We start from the raw sequence: 12,002 nt of genomic DNA on the forward strand, positions 1-12,002 counted from the left end.
GCGGGCCGGTCCGGGCCGTACCTCATCTGAACCAGATCGGAACATCGATCACACGTATTGTTCCCGCCCTGCCGATGATTTTTCACGGTCTCAAAGGAAAAGACTTCGACTCAGTGAAAATTCCATGTTCACTCAATCTCTTCTATCCTGGGCCGTTTTGTGTTGACAGAAGGGAGCGACCGGTCCTGGTCAATTGCCAGGCCTGCGTCAATTGCCAGGCCTGCCAGGCGACCGATGCCTGATTCCGCAACGGAGCTCTCTGCCGGAAGGAGTGTGGAAAGTTGCCAGTTCTCCATGCTCTCAATTACATCGCGAGCGTGTTGCTGAACCAGTCCGTCGTTGTCTGTGACGGCAATGTACTTTAGCGTCCTCATAATATCCTCCCGGCTTTGATCCGTCAAGCCGAAACCAAGTCTCCTGCCTGTTTGCTTTGCATCGTCCAGGGCTCTGACGAATCCTAGGATCAGGAGGATAGCTGCTCTTCGAAGGATTCCCTTCTCCATTTCCCGTTCAAGGGTGAGAACGCTGATGCAGAGATCAACTGCGATAGACACCAAATCGGACCCAACACCAGTGATGTTTACTTCGATTGCAGAGGAAAAGATTGATAGAGCGGAAGTCCGCATCCGGACATCTTCGCTGCCTCTTTTGCTTTCCCAGCCCTCGACGATCTGAGTCAAGATCTCGTTCTTTGCCTGTTCATCCTCATTCATCTCGTCTCCAAGATCTGGCACTTCGCCTCTCCAGGCGTCCTCGGCCTGTTTCTTCTTCATGTCTTGCAGGCGCTTCTCGCGAGCTTGTTTCGCTTCCGTTTTCGGTCGATGGCCCCTTCTTCCAGCAATTGACAGAAGCGTCTCAGAGACCCTCTTTGCAACATCTCCAGTGAACGTTTCACCGAGGCGCTCAATCATTTGGAGTAGCGCCTCTCCAAAGCGTAAACGAATATCGGTTGTTGACGTCTCCTTGGCGTCCAGGTAGTGCTCTAGGATCTCCTGTGTGGCTGCCTTCGGGTGTTTGTTTGCCAATTGCGTAAAGAGCTTGATGACTCGTAGGTTTATGAAGTCCTCGCTATCTTGCAGCAGTGACGAGAGAAGTACGAGTGTTGACTGAATGTCGAGAATCGAGCTGTTCGAAGCCACCAAACCTGAGAGGAGGTTGAGGCCTTCGGAACGTACTGGAGGCGGGTTATCTGCCTGGGTTATGTACTCTAAAGCAAGCTTATACGTTTTCCTCTCTTCAATCTGCTTGTCGTTGGGCACGAACGCGTCTTCCTCATCTGGATCGATGGCGTCGCGATACTGAAGTAGGAGAGCTAGGTTCTTTGCGGTAGGGGAAACATCCGGTCGTCCTGCGTTGCCCAGTTGATCGAGAGCCTTTTCCAGCGTCTCGGAAGCTTCAGGTTTGAGACTCGACTTCTTAAAGCCTGGTGCGGTGATGACTAGATTCAGCAAACTCAGAGCAACAGCGATTATGTCGTCGGGATGATCTTGAAGGCTGGCCGGATCCAGGATCTGGCACACAAGCTCGAGCACTTGCGTCACGCGGCTGATGAGCTTGTCTGGGGCTTGTTCCAGCATCTTCTGCAATACTGTGATCTCCAGAAGCTTCTTGATCTCGTCACTACTCTCTCCCTCCTCGGACTTGAACAAGACCTCTGCCTTCTTTGCAGCCGTGGTCGACTGGAACCACCGGCTCAACAACTCCAAGAAGAATAAGGATATCTCTTCTGGAGTGCAGCTCGCCGTCATGAGTCTGACGAGAGCAGACGATCGCTTTTGGATCTCTCCCCAGTTGAGTTCTGGAAGTTGCGAGCCTTGACCGAGTGGAGTCGCAATGATTTGCAGGTCTCCATCGGATGTGGCCTGATATTGCCATTTGATGCTGCCTTCGGCCGTTTCTCCACGGTAAACGAGGTTTTCAATGATAAGATGAAGCTTGGTGATAGAAGCACTCAGTTTCAAAAAGGTGTGAAGCAGCGAACGTGCTGGCTTCGAATACCGTTCTTCCGTTTTCGGGCTGGTGTCGCCCCAGCAGGAGACCGCCCATAGTTGGAGCAGAACAGGATCAAGCATCCGTCTTGTTTGTGCGGGATATGGCGTTGAGTTGATTAGGCACGATAGGCGCTTGAAAGTGACAAACAAGTCGTCCGCAGTGACGAGAGCCGCCCTTCCACTCAAATCGACTACGTCCGTGTCCTCTTGCTTGATCTTGAGGTCGACAATGTCAGAGTCCTCTTTCTTAATCACAGTGCTACCTTTTCGAGATGGATTCAGATTGCGCAACAGCGGCTCGACAAAGGCGTTCCAACCAGGAGACCCTGCAAACGTCAGTGCATGCATGAAACGCCAACCCACAGGACTCACCGGGTGCTCCAAATTGTTTCCTTCCTAACACGCCAAACATAATAATCTGAGCCGCAGCTGTTGTCAGTTCCGGACCTTCTTTGCCGTCCAACAAAACGATGAGCTGAGGTGCAACTGCCGAGAACCAATCTTCTGGAGACACAATAGTGGGGGGCGATGTAATGATGCGAGTCACAACGGCCATGGCTTCTTGCGTGATGTTGGCGCCCCGCTTCTGAGGAGCCGCAGCCTCTGAGGCTTTGAGTGTACTGCTGGGATGCACAGAAAAGACGAATTCCATGGTTCCTCGCACGCCGTCCGGTCGCAATGGGATCAGCGTCAAGATCTTCATCAGCTCGGGGCGGAGCCATGACGGTGCAACGTTGGGCTTAATGAGAGCATTCAACACCGGCAAAAGGCTCCAAGCGCCGTTCCTAGACCCTTTGTCAGAATGCGATGCTTCTAAGACGCTTGGCCAAGCCGAATTTACCTACCCATCGATGAGCTCCTGGAACTCTCTTTGGGCGGCTTCTTTCGAAGCGGCATCGGCGGAAGGGTCAAACGCCCGTTTTCCGGCGTCAAGAATGCCGTCCGCGAGCTTGGATTTTGGGTCCTTCTCAGGGGTGTCTGATTCCATGGCGGCTGATTCTTGATGTGAGAGACTTCAAGATCCCGTCTTAGTAATAATTCACTGACGTCGGTGCTAGAAGAGACGATGAGTGCGAAGTTGGCAACGGCCCGGCAGTTCTCACTGTGTGGGTCGCGTCACGTGCAGGCGCGCCCACCCACGCGGGAAGTGGTTGCCAGGTCTCAGACGCGTCTCCTTCCCTTTCGCGTTGATTGTTTTCTCTAGCTCATGTTGCCCTTCGTTTTATTCGAAGTTTTCCCCCAGGTTCAACTTTTCCACCAACACGCTTTCGCTACGCACCACTTGCAGGAGCCAATGCCGGATACTCAACTTCGCCGGGGCTCAATTCGAATCGCGACCTGGAGACCAGCTGGACGCGCCCTACCCGATCGATCTACGGGCTCTCTCGCCCCGTGTCTGCCCCAGACGCGGTGGTTCTTCGCACGACGCCTCCCCTTCAGTTCTCCGACTCTCATTTTCCTCACGGAATGTCTATCGCAGACCCTCGGCACGGATTGTGAGACCACGATACGTCGCTTCCGAGCCTGTAACAGGACCTCGCTTGCCGCGGCTGGATCTATCGTGGCCTCGACAAATGCAGTCCCGCCGAGAGAATGGGTTTCGGAACTTAACCCTAAGTTGCCCTTTGGTTCAAGTATTGCGTCTGCAGTCGTCGACTCTGCCTTTTAAGTCCGCCTGGCTGCAGCAAGGCTTCGCCGCTGAAAAGTGGTGTAGGCTGAGCGAGGTCGACGTGGACGGACCGGCAGGGAACACAGTCCAGTCACCACCTGGTGCGCGAAAGGAGGGTTACTATGAGTCGTTGTGTAAGAGCCTCTGGTCTGAGGCCGCTCGTCAGAACCCATCCGCTGGAACCAGTACTCTGGCCAAGAATAGATCGATTGGGGGTGATAGTAGACATGACTCGCGGGATCTTGCTGGCAGCACACTGCTTTTTCCAGGCTTATGATAGACCCAAGTGGCGGCTATCGACCTGTGTGAGGAGACCAGTGGGCAGAGCGCAGCGTTGGCCACGAACAGTCAGCATCGAAGTTTCTTCAACATCGTCGTGGTCTTCCCTTGCCGGCCGCACTTCAGTGTTGCGAGGATTCCATGGCTACGCACGGAAACTTTTCGATCTGACAAGACCAATTGCCATGCTGACAGCTCTCGGCACCCACACCTCCAACCACGGCTTGGGACTTACTCAGCAGAATAGCTGCCCGCATCGGATCTCGCAGCCAGTCGGCGTTCCCCCGAACCACACCCAGGCAACTGCCCTGGATGTGACATGCCTGCATGTGATCTGGCCAGGCGCATCAGCCTCCAGTCGTGGGTTCTGTCCCACGACATCGGAGGACGCCAAATCCCCGTTGTCCTCCCCTGGAGCCCAACATTTCCCCGTTGTTCGTTCAGTAATGAATCTCAACGGATGAGAGCGCGGTAGTTTATGGATGTCTTTCGTCCGCGCGGAATGCCCTCCTTTGTCCACCCACACAGACGGAGAGGAAACGAAAACTTGTCCCAGGAGGCCGTGCGATACAAGCAGAGAGAGTCTTTTCGATTGTTCAGGGCCCGCCCAGACTGCGATTCAGCTCGTCGAATCCCTGCTGAGCTGAGTATATGAAGGCTGCGGCTCGTGAGCAGAGGGCAATGCAAGCGATCCCCGCTGCACTCTGAGAAGGAGGAGGGGGGCTGTCGAGCAGATCCATTCGATTCTGGGACCCATCTCGTGTTGGAGTCAAAGTTTTGTGCTTGTCCAGAATCGTTTGGATATGGATGGCAGCTCCTTTTCAAACCGCTCAGGGAGCGCTTATTCGAATCAAAGGGCAGGCCATCGGAAGGTAGCCCTGGTTGCCATCTCTCCAGCAATGGCGAGATTGGCGACCCCCTGCGACTGGGGATAAGTCACACCCATCTCTTTCCAATCACTTCTGATACAGGTGCTAACTCGTTCGGACAGGACCGAACACCACGATACGCGAGCAGGGGGCATCTGGATGCGGTTGATAGTGTTTTGGGGCTGAGAACGGGGAGCAGATCGGTCCAGAAACATGGCGCAGGGTGCCCTACTTTAAACTTGGCCGCAGTCCACGGACAACCCTTGTAACTTGCATTGGCTTCCAAATGCTTCTGCAGAAAAAGCTCGTCAATGCTCCAGGAACATCCCATCAATTGAACAATTTGAAGCTTGTCGCACTCGGCCAACAATCTTAATCTTCGCAGTGGTCCGAAAGCCACTCATTCGCTAGAGTGACAGCGGCCCCACCACAAGAAGCTTGATTCGCTTCCCCCATTCGCAGACTTCTGAAACCCGCTAGACAGTCGATCTCGGGCCTAGGCTACCCCCAGCACTTTGACGTCACTGTCTGCAGCCATGCCAGGAACGGCTTGGGGCCAAGAACAAGGCCTTGTCCGCCGCCATCTCATTCAAGGCAGGAGGGTTAGAGTGAGAAACAGTCAGCAACGGCGGGACAACAGACAAACACAATAAACTTCTCCCTCCCGTCTTCTCTTCACCCGTCGTCACGCACGCGACGAGTTTTCTTGTTTCTCCCGGCGAGGCCTCTGAGAGTCCTTCCGCTTGATCAGGCCCGGTGCTGCATCGGATCGTGTAATTCGACGTTTACGCTACTGCCACTTTGTGTTGTCACACTCGGGATCGATTGGTTTGTCACCTTTTTATCGAACTCGCATCATCAAATCGTCTCCTACGCAGAGTTATCATCATCATGGCTCTCCTCCGCGCGTCTCTCCTGCCTCTGGCGCTTCTGCCGGCAGTCCTCGCCGCTCCCGCCGATCCACCTCACGCGGTCGTCGATCCCTCACACCCAATGATCACTCCTCCACCTACCCGCGTCCGCCGCAGCCCCGACCTCACCGATGACATCGGTAGCTACGTCCACAGCGTTCTAGGCGGCCTGGGCAGCGATGTCGCTTCGTTCGTCGCCTCCGGTGTCCCCAACTTCTTCCAAAACTTCCCGACCGGCAGCGCGGTCCTTAGCTCCCTGGGGATCAGCGACGGTGATCTCAAGGCACAGCCCACCCAAGTCCTGAATATCCCGTAAGTACATCTTGCAGCACTCACACACACGCCGGAGCATCCTCCGGGAGGCGAAAGCCAAAATTAGACTCCTCCTGTGTAACCCCAAACATCAAATCATGCTGACTGTTGCCTGCTTCCCAGGGCGTACGGCAATTGGACCGACGAGGGCTGGAACGTCCGCATCCACGGCAACGTCTTCAAGCAGCCCAACATCAGCCAATCCAAGGTCGATGACCTGGCCAACATCTTCCTCATCGACGTCGACGTCGATCAGCTGCCCGCGGATCAAGCAGCACAAGCGCGCAATGTCACCAAGTCCATCTTCGTCGTCCAGCAGGGCGACCAGAATGTCACCATGGACTTTGTCAACGACGTGGCGGTACGCCCTGGCGCGAGCGGAGGTGCAGTCAATGCGCGCGGCGGCGCCCAGAGGGTCAACCTGCCGTACTTGACGACCTCGGAAGGCGACTTTGACGCGTTTGTGAAACTGCAGAACACCACGGGCAGCGGCGGCGGACATTTGCTTCCGGGCAACCAGACGAGCTCCATCCAGACGCTCAACATGTACACCAATGGCACGTTGACGGGCAACGCGACGGCGTACCTCGTGCCCACCGAGGGCATCACGGTCTTGTCAGACATTGACGACATCTTGCGCATTACCAAGATCTACCAGCCCAAGGAAGGTCTCCTTAACTCGTTTGCCCGTCCGTTCACCCCCTGGGAGAACATGCCGGAGATCTACGCCAACTGGTCAGCGTCGATCCCCGACTTCCACTTCCACTACCTGACCACAACGCCGGAGCAAGTGACGCGCAACTACATGGAGTTCATCTACAAGACCTACCCCCTGGGCAGCTTCGATACTCGTCCGCTGAACTTCTCCGACGTGAGCGCGACCTTGTCGATTCGTCGGTTCCTGCTCGACAAAATCTTCCAGACGTTCCCGCAGCGCAAGTTCATCCTGGTCGGCGATACCACGAACTCGGACGTGATGAAGGCGTACCCGGCCATGTTCAAGGACTACCCCAACCAGGTGCTGTGCATCTTATTGCGCAACACCAGCGCCACCGATGACGGTGACAAGTTCCCGTACAACACGGAGGGATTCAAGGACATCCCGCAGAACAATTACATGTTCTTTAAGGTGCCCAATGATCTCACGAATCTGGACGTCAGCAACGCACAGTGCTGGAACCAGACCATCCCCCAGAACGTCACGTTCAAGACGCAAGGACTGCCGTTTGGACTGGGCAACGCTGCTGGATCTCTCTCACCGCCGGCTACGTGGGCACTGGCTGTTGGCTTGCTGCTATTGAGTGTTGCGGCTTTGGTATAAATACGGCTTGGGGTGTTTTAGTGAGATGACTTTATGATACTTAATTGCAGCATTTGATATTATTGCCTGGTGACCCACTTCTTCCTTAGCCCAAGTAATCATCCACATTCTCCGATAACAAGGACGATCCCACCGTACGTGCATCGAATTTCTTGAGGTATGGGACGGACAAGCTAGCAAGGGCCCATGCGGGCTGAAGAGGAGGGAGTTTCTCGCAACGCACGCGTGCCAATGTTGCGGTGTCGGAGTATTCCCCGATGGAAATGACTGGGTAAGGCGACTTTTCGGGGGGCAGATGAAAGGGTTCCACGGCCCGGTCGAGATGCTACAAATGTCTCATTCTGCACCCAACACGCAAGTATGGGGGACGGAGAAACGGAACGCTGGCTTGGAGGAACGTGATTGGACACCCACTTTGATGCAGGCCGTACTCCCACGTACAATCATGCATATTTACGGTGTGTCTCTTGTCTACTCTGACCTGGCTGCCTCTTGGAGGCCAGGCTTGATTGGTTTGCCATGCATCCGGTGCTGCAAGCGCCTCTTTTCGATCTTGATACCTTTCTTATTGCTCCCAAATGGTTATCGTGGGGCTGCAACGGGGTTGCCGCAAATAACCCCCGAGGCGACAGACGGTGCCACTTCTTTCTCGTGCGAACCAAGGGGCTCACGGGCTGAAGCCGGGACCGTCCATCGCCTTGCCTGCCGGTTGAGACAATGCCGGTGAGAGTGAAGAGTGACGGAAAAAGATTCCCCCTCCGAGCGTTCTGCCGCGGGCAATGCGACTCGGGTGGGATGCTCCGGGCCGATCTGGTCCTTTTTGGGTACCGAAATCGGGATGTAAGGCGGCGGGGCGCCTTGTCCACCACCTTCGGCCTTGGTGATGGCTGGGAGCCTCTACCGGACTTTTGGAAGTTGTAAGGCGCCTTTTTTCCGGATCTGTCACGAGCGGCCCCTGTGACGACCCAGGTGATACGGGGCCATGCTGCGCTGACGGCAAAAGGGTGTGCGCCTACCACACCTCTAGTTTCCGAGAGTAAGGACCCTCCAACTGATTAGTGGCGCGTTGGTCCTCGGGAGAGCTGGTCAGGATCCCACGCGGTTGCAGTCGAAATTGAAACAGAGGTATATAACATGCGCGAGGTTCATATGTCAGTGGCGGCGACTCGGCGAGTGGTAGTCGCACACCAGGCGCAATCGAGATTGAGGGACCCCAGACAAGCTGAAGATGGCTGTATGGCCTGAGCTATTTGTTGTAGCAGCGGGGTGCGCACCGCAGCCATGTTTTCCGAGAGTCAGGAACCTCTAGCTAGCCAGCACAGGCTGCAGACGCCCCTTTGATGCATTAGCCACGAGGGGCAGGTACGTTGAGAGGCTCTGTGTCTTATGTAAGTCCAGCGGCGTGTCAAAGTACCTTGGCTGGAAAGTATGAGCTGGGTACTGTACACAGATGTGGAGGCTGTCAGGGCACCATTGAACAGGACGGGGCGGGACAGGTTGTCATAGGCTAGGATGATAAACGATTTGCGAGAAGGGCTGCAGTGGGATGGTCTTGGAGGCAGGTGGCGCAGCAGGTGACCATATCGTGAGTCGTGATGTCGACTTGTTGGCGCCATGTCGACGGCTCACGCAAAGTAGGTGACCACAACACGACCGGCAAGCCGTGATCCCGCCTCCTCTCGCGTAGCAAAGGACATCTGAGGTGTTTCGAGGGAGGCGACCGTTGTGTCAGTCGGCTATTCGTTTTCTCGAGATGCCGCGACATTTGTTGCGATGGATGCCGCGATGAAATCTGCGTCAGCGGCCAGAGGTACATGGTCCTGTTGTCCATTTCGTCAGCAGTGTTCAGTCATCAAGCCCTCATAGGCCTCGATCTCGTTTCCGTGCCGTCGCATGTGTCTTACCTGGGCCCCTCGTGCATCTGCATGGCGCACATCGCATGGCTAAAGGGCTCCCCTTCTAGGATGCCACCCAAAGCAATGCAGCCGATAAAACACCTCATCTTATCACGGCCATGGCCCGGGGTGCTTGTGATTACATGAGGGCTGGTGTAGAGATGAGTGTAGTGTGGTGTGCGTTGCAGCCGCTACCCGCAGTCTTGGAGCATGAAGGGAACGCATCCCTTCGGGAATGTTGCCAGAACTTCAGACATCAGTAGTTTCTACCGCCAGTATGCGCGTTGTGGATACTGTCGTCATGGGGGCATTCCGATTTGAGAGACGGGTTCAAGGCCGACATTGAGCAGAGACACTGATGTTGGATGCAAAAATGTCGCAGTGGGCGTACTGCGTAGGTAAGGTAGGTAAGGTATGAGGGCCGTGGAGTCGGAGACCACACCACAGCCAACCGAGAGGAAGGCAGGTTCACAGTCGAGGGACGTGGATGAGAGATGTCGAGGAAGGCGGACCCGGAATCGGGCTCCACTCGGCCGCATGTGGTCTGTGTCACCTACCCGCAGTGACCTGTGAACCCGGTAGCCCCGTCGCCCGTTGTCATGCTGCTGCGGTGATTTTGGCGCAGGTTCTGGCGCGGCATGGAACATCGGTCGGTTCACTGTGGGCCTCCACTTCCACATCTTCTGTCGCAGTACCGTACCCTAAGGTAAGGTGAGGAAGGTAGGGTCTGAGGGCATCAGATAGGCTTGGTGGCGCTGTGTCACCTCATACTGCCTGACTGCTTTACAGAGACTTTACTGCGCGTCGCATGCCTTGCACGGCTAGCGTCCTGCTGTTGGTGCTGACTTACATCTCCTGCCAAGCCGTCTTCGTCTGCCCGTTGCTTCCATCAGGGTGTCTCGTCCGTCTTGGAGGTGGTCGGGCAGATGCGGTGTTTGACGGAGTTGGCGTGACATAATTAGCCCGGCTAACTTTCGGCGCTGCGGCGCGGGCTGGGGTCCCGACTTACTTGGGTGCTTAGCAAGTTCCATGGCGCTGATGTGGAGAGTCAAAACGGCGCGGGCGCGCTGTGTTGTTGCGTGTGCCTTCTGCTGTGTCACCTTTCTGTGCGACACACCATCATTATCTCACCGTTGGTCGACCATACAGCATCGCGCTGGATGACATGCCGCGAGCAGGCCTTACCTAATTCAATAATTCAATTGAACTCAGTGCGTGCTGACCAATTCGAGATGTCGCGGAGGTGTCATTGACAGCCGTGATACCGGACCTCGCGTCAGTCATCCATGAAGTGAAGTCCCGTCGCAACGTGAAGTTTTCACCTGTCCTTGTTCCTGGAAGAGCGAGGTCAGACTCCACTTTTCCCATATAACAGGTACTCGTCTGAGGTAGACGTACGAATACCTTGCCTTACCCAAGGCAGGTAAGTGCCAACGGGGAGTCAAGTACAGGCATTGCCTGTTGGGGTGGGACCTTCCGTTGGTTGTAAGTGCAAGTGCGAGTACGTCCACGCGTGTCTGCTCATTATGTATCGTCAACCGAGCACATGCAACAAGGTATTTTCCATCATGAACAATTCGAAGTCTGGCAAGCCATCACCTTCACCTATCGTATCTACCTGATAAAGTAGGTAAGGTAGGTACTTCCGGAACCCTGCTCGCCTTCTCGAAGCACGGTACCTTTCACAGGGATGAAAGACTCAATTCCTGGCTTTTGAGGCTGGCCGTAGACAGCACAGCGCTTGACATATTTTCCAGTCAAATGGAGGAAAGTACCTGCCTGCCTACCTGCCTACCTGCCCTACGTGCGCGCTCCAATCGCAGGAATGCAATGCCAGGATGGCCTGAGGTCACACACGCAACCTGTCTCCAGTCCAGGTAGTGAGGAAGGCGCTTTCCATTCTGGGATATCCTTGCTGTCCGTCTTCCTTTGTCATTTCTTGCCGTCGCTCCCTTTCAACACCAACAACACCTGAACCATCAAACAGCAGCCAACATCAACTGCAACGGCTCCAGGCTGCTGCGTCAGATGAGGCCGCTTGTTTCTGTCGTCAACCAATTGCCGTCGCAATAAGCTCGTATCAGAAGGTTTATTCGACCCTGGCCTCGCTTCTGCCAATGCTCCCACGCCTTATTCTTCGGCATCCAAGGATCCCAAGCAGGCGACAGGTCACAATGGATGAGTTGTTCTGCCAACCGCATCGACGCCTTGAAAACATCCTCGCACGTGCAGCATGTAATGTTCGCGACGCAGACACTCTCACCATCAGCACTGGCATACATGACGGCAAGCGTCAGCCAACACCGACATCGCCTACGCCGCGAAGAAGAAATGAAGACTCTGTCTGTCATTGCGGAGGGGCGACTGCCGCAAGACCGAGATCCAACCTACCCTACCGACACTAACGTAATGACCGCCTTCGCATCCGAGATGCTACGATGAGAATATCTCCTTGACGAAGCTCCAATCAAGGCTTGGCGATTGGGGTCGTCTTACACCTCGCCTGTGTCTCGCCCACACGGATACCTTGCGGATATACACCATGCTTCGAGGTACCTTACACTGCCCTCCCACCCTGCCCGGCCTTGACCTGCTTCACCCCATCTTATTGCTGCAGCCCGCTGATGATCTAATCCAACCCAATCAGGTTCATGTAGTACAAACTCGTCAAATCGGTTACAACCACCACCACCACCACCGCCGCCAACAGCCTGCATTGGACAACACCAATGCTCGGTGACCCTGGTTCTCCATG

The 12,002-nt window shown here is 55.2% G+C and overlaps 2 protein-coding genes across 2 annotated transcripts; one reads left to right on the forward strand and one right to left on the reverse strand.

The window, feature by feature from the left end:
- Positions 1-128: 128 nt before the first annotated feature.
- Positions 129-2,979, reverse strand: COL26b_010043 (uncharacterized protein; the record flags this gene model as incomplete). Its single annotated transcript, XM_053182755.1, has 3 exons — positions 129-2,317; positions 2,364-2,776; positions 2,837-2,979. 3 exons carry the CDS (start codon positions 2,977-2,979, stop codon positions 129-131), a joined length of 2,745 nt encoding a protein of 914 aa, XP_053033291.1.
- Positions 2,980-5,699: 2,720 nt separating this feature from the next.
- COL26b_010044 (uncharacterized protein) lies at positions 5,700-7,352 on the forward strand (the record flags this gene model as incomplete). Its single annotated transcript, XM_053182756.1, has 2 exons — positions 5,700-6,031; positions 6,155-7,352. The coding sequence occupies 2 exons, from the start codon at positions 5,700-5,702 to the stop codon at positions 7,350-7,352; spliced, it is 1,530 nt and encodes a 509-aa protein (XP_053033292.1).
- Positions 7,353-12,002: the final 4,650 nt, after the last annotated feature.

Source organism: Colletotrichum chrysophilum (genome assembly GCF_026319265.1).
Source record: "Colletotrichum chrysophilum strain AFK26 chromosome Unknown scaffold_103, whole genome shotgun sequence".
NCBI classification, from domain to species: Eukaryota; Fungi; Ascomycota; class Sordariomycetes; order Glomerellales; family Glomerellaceae; genus Colletotrichum; species Colletotrichum chrysophilum.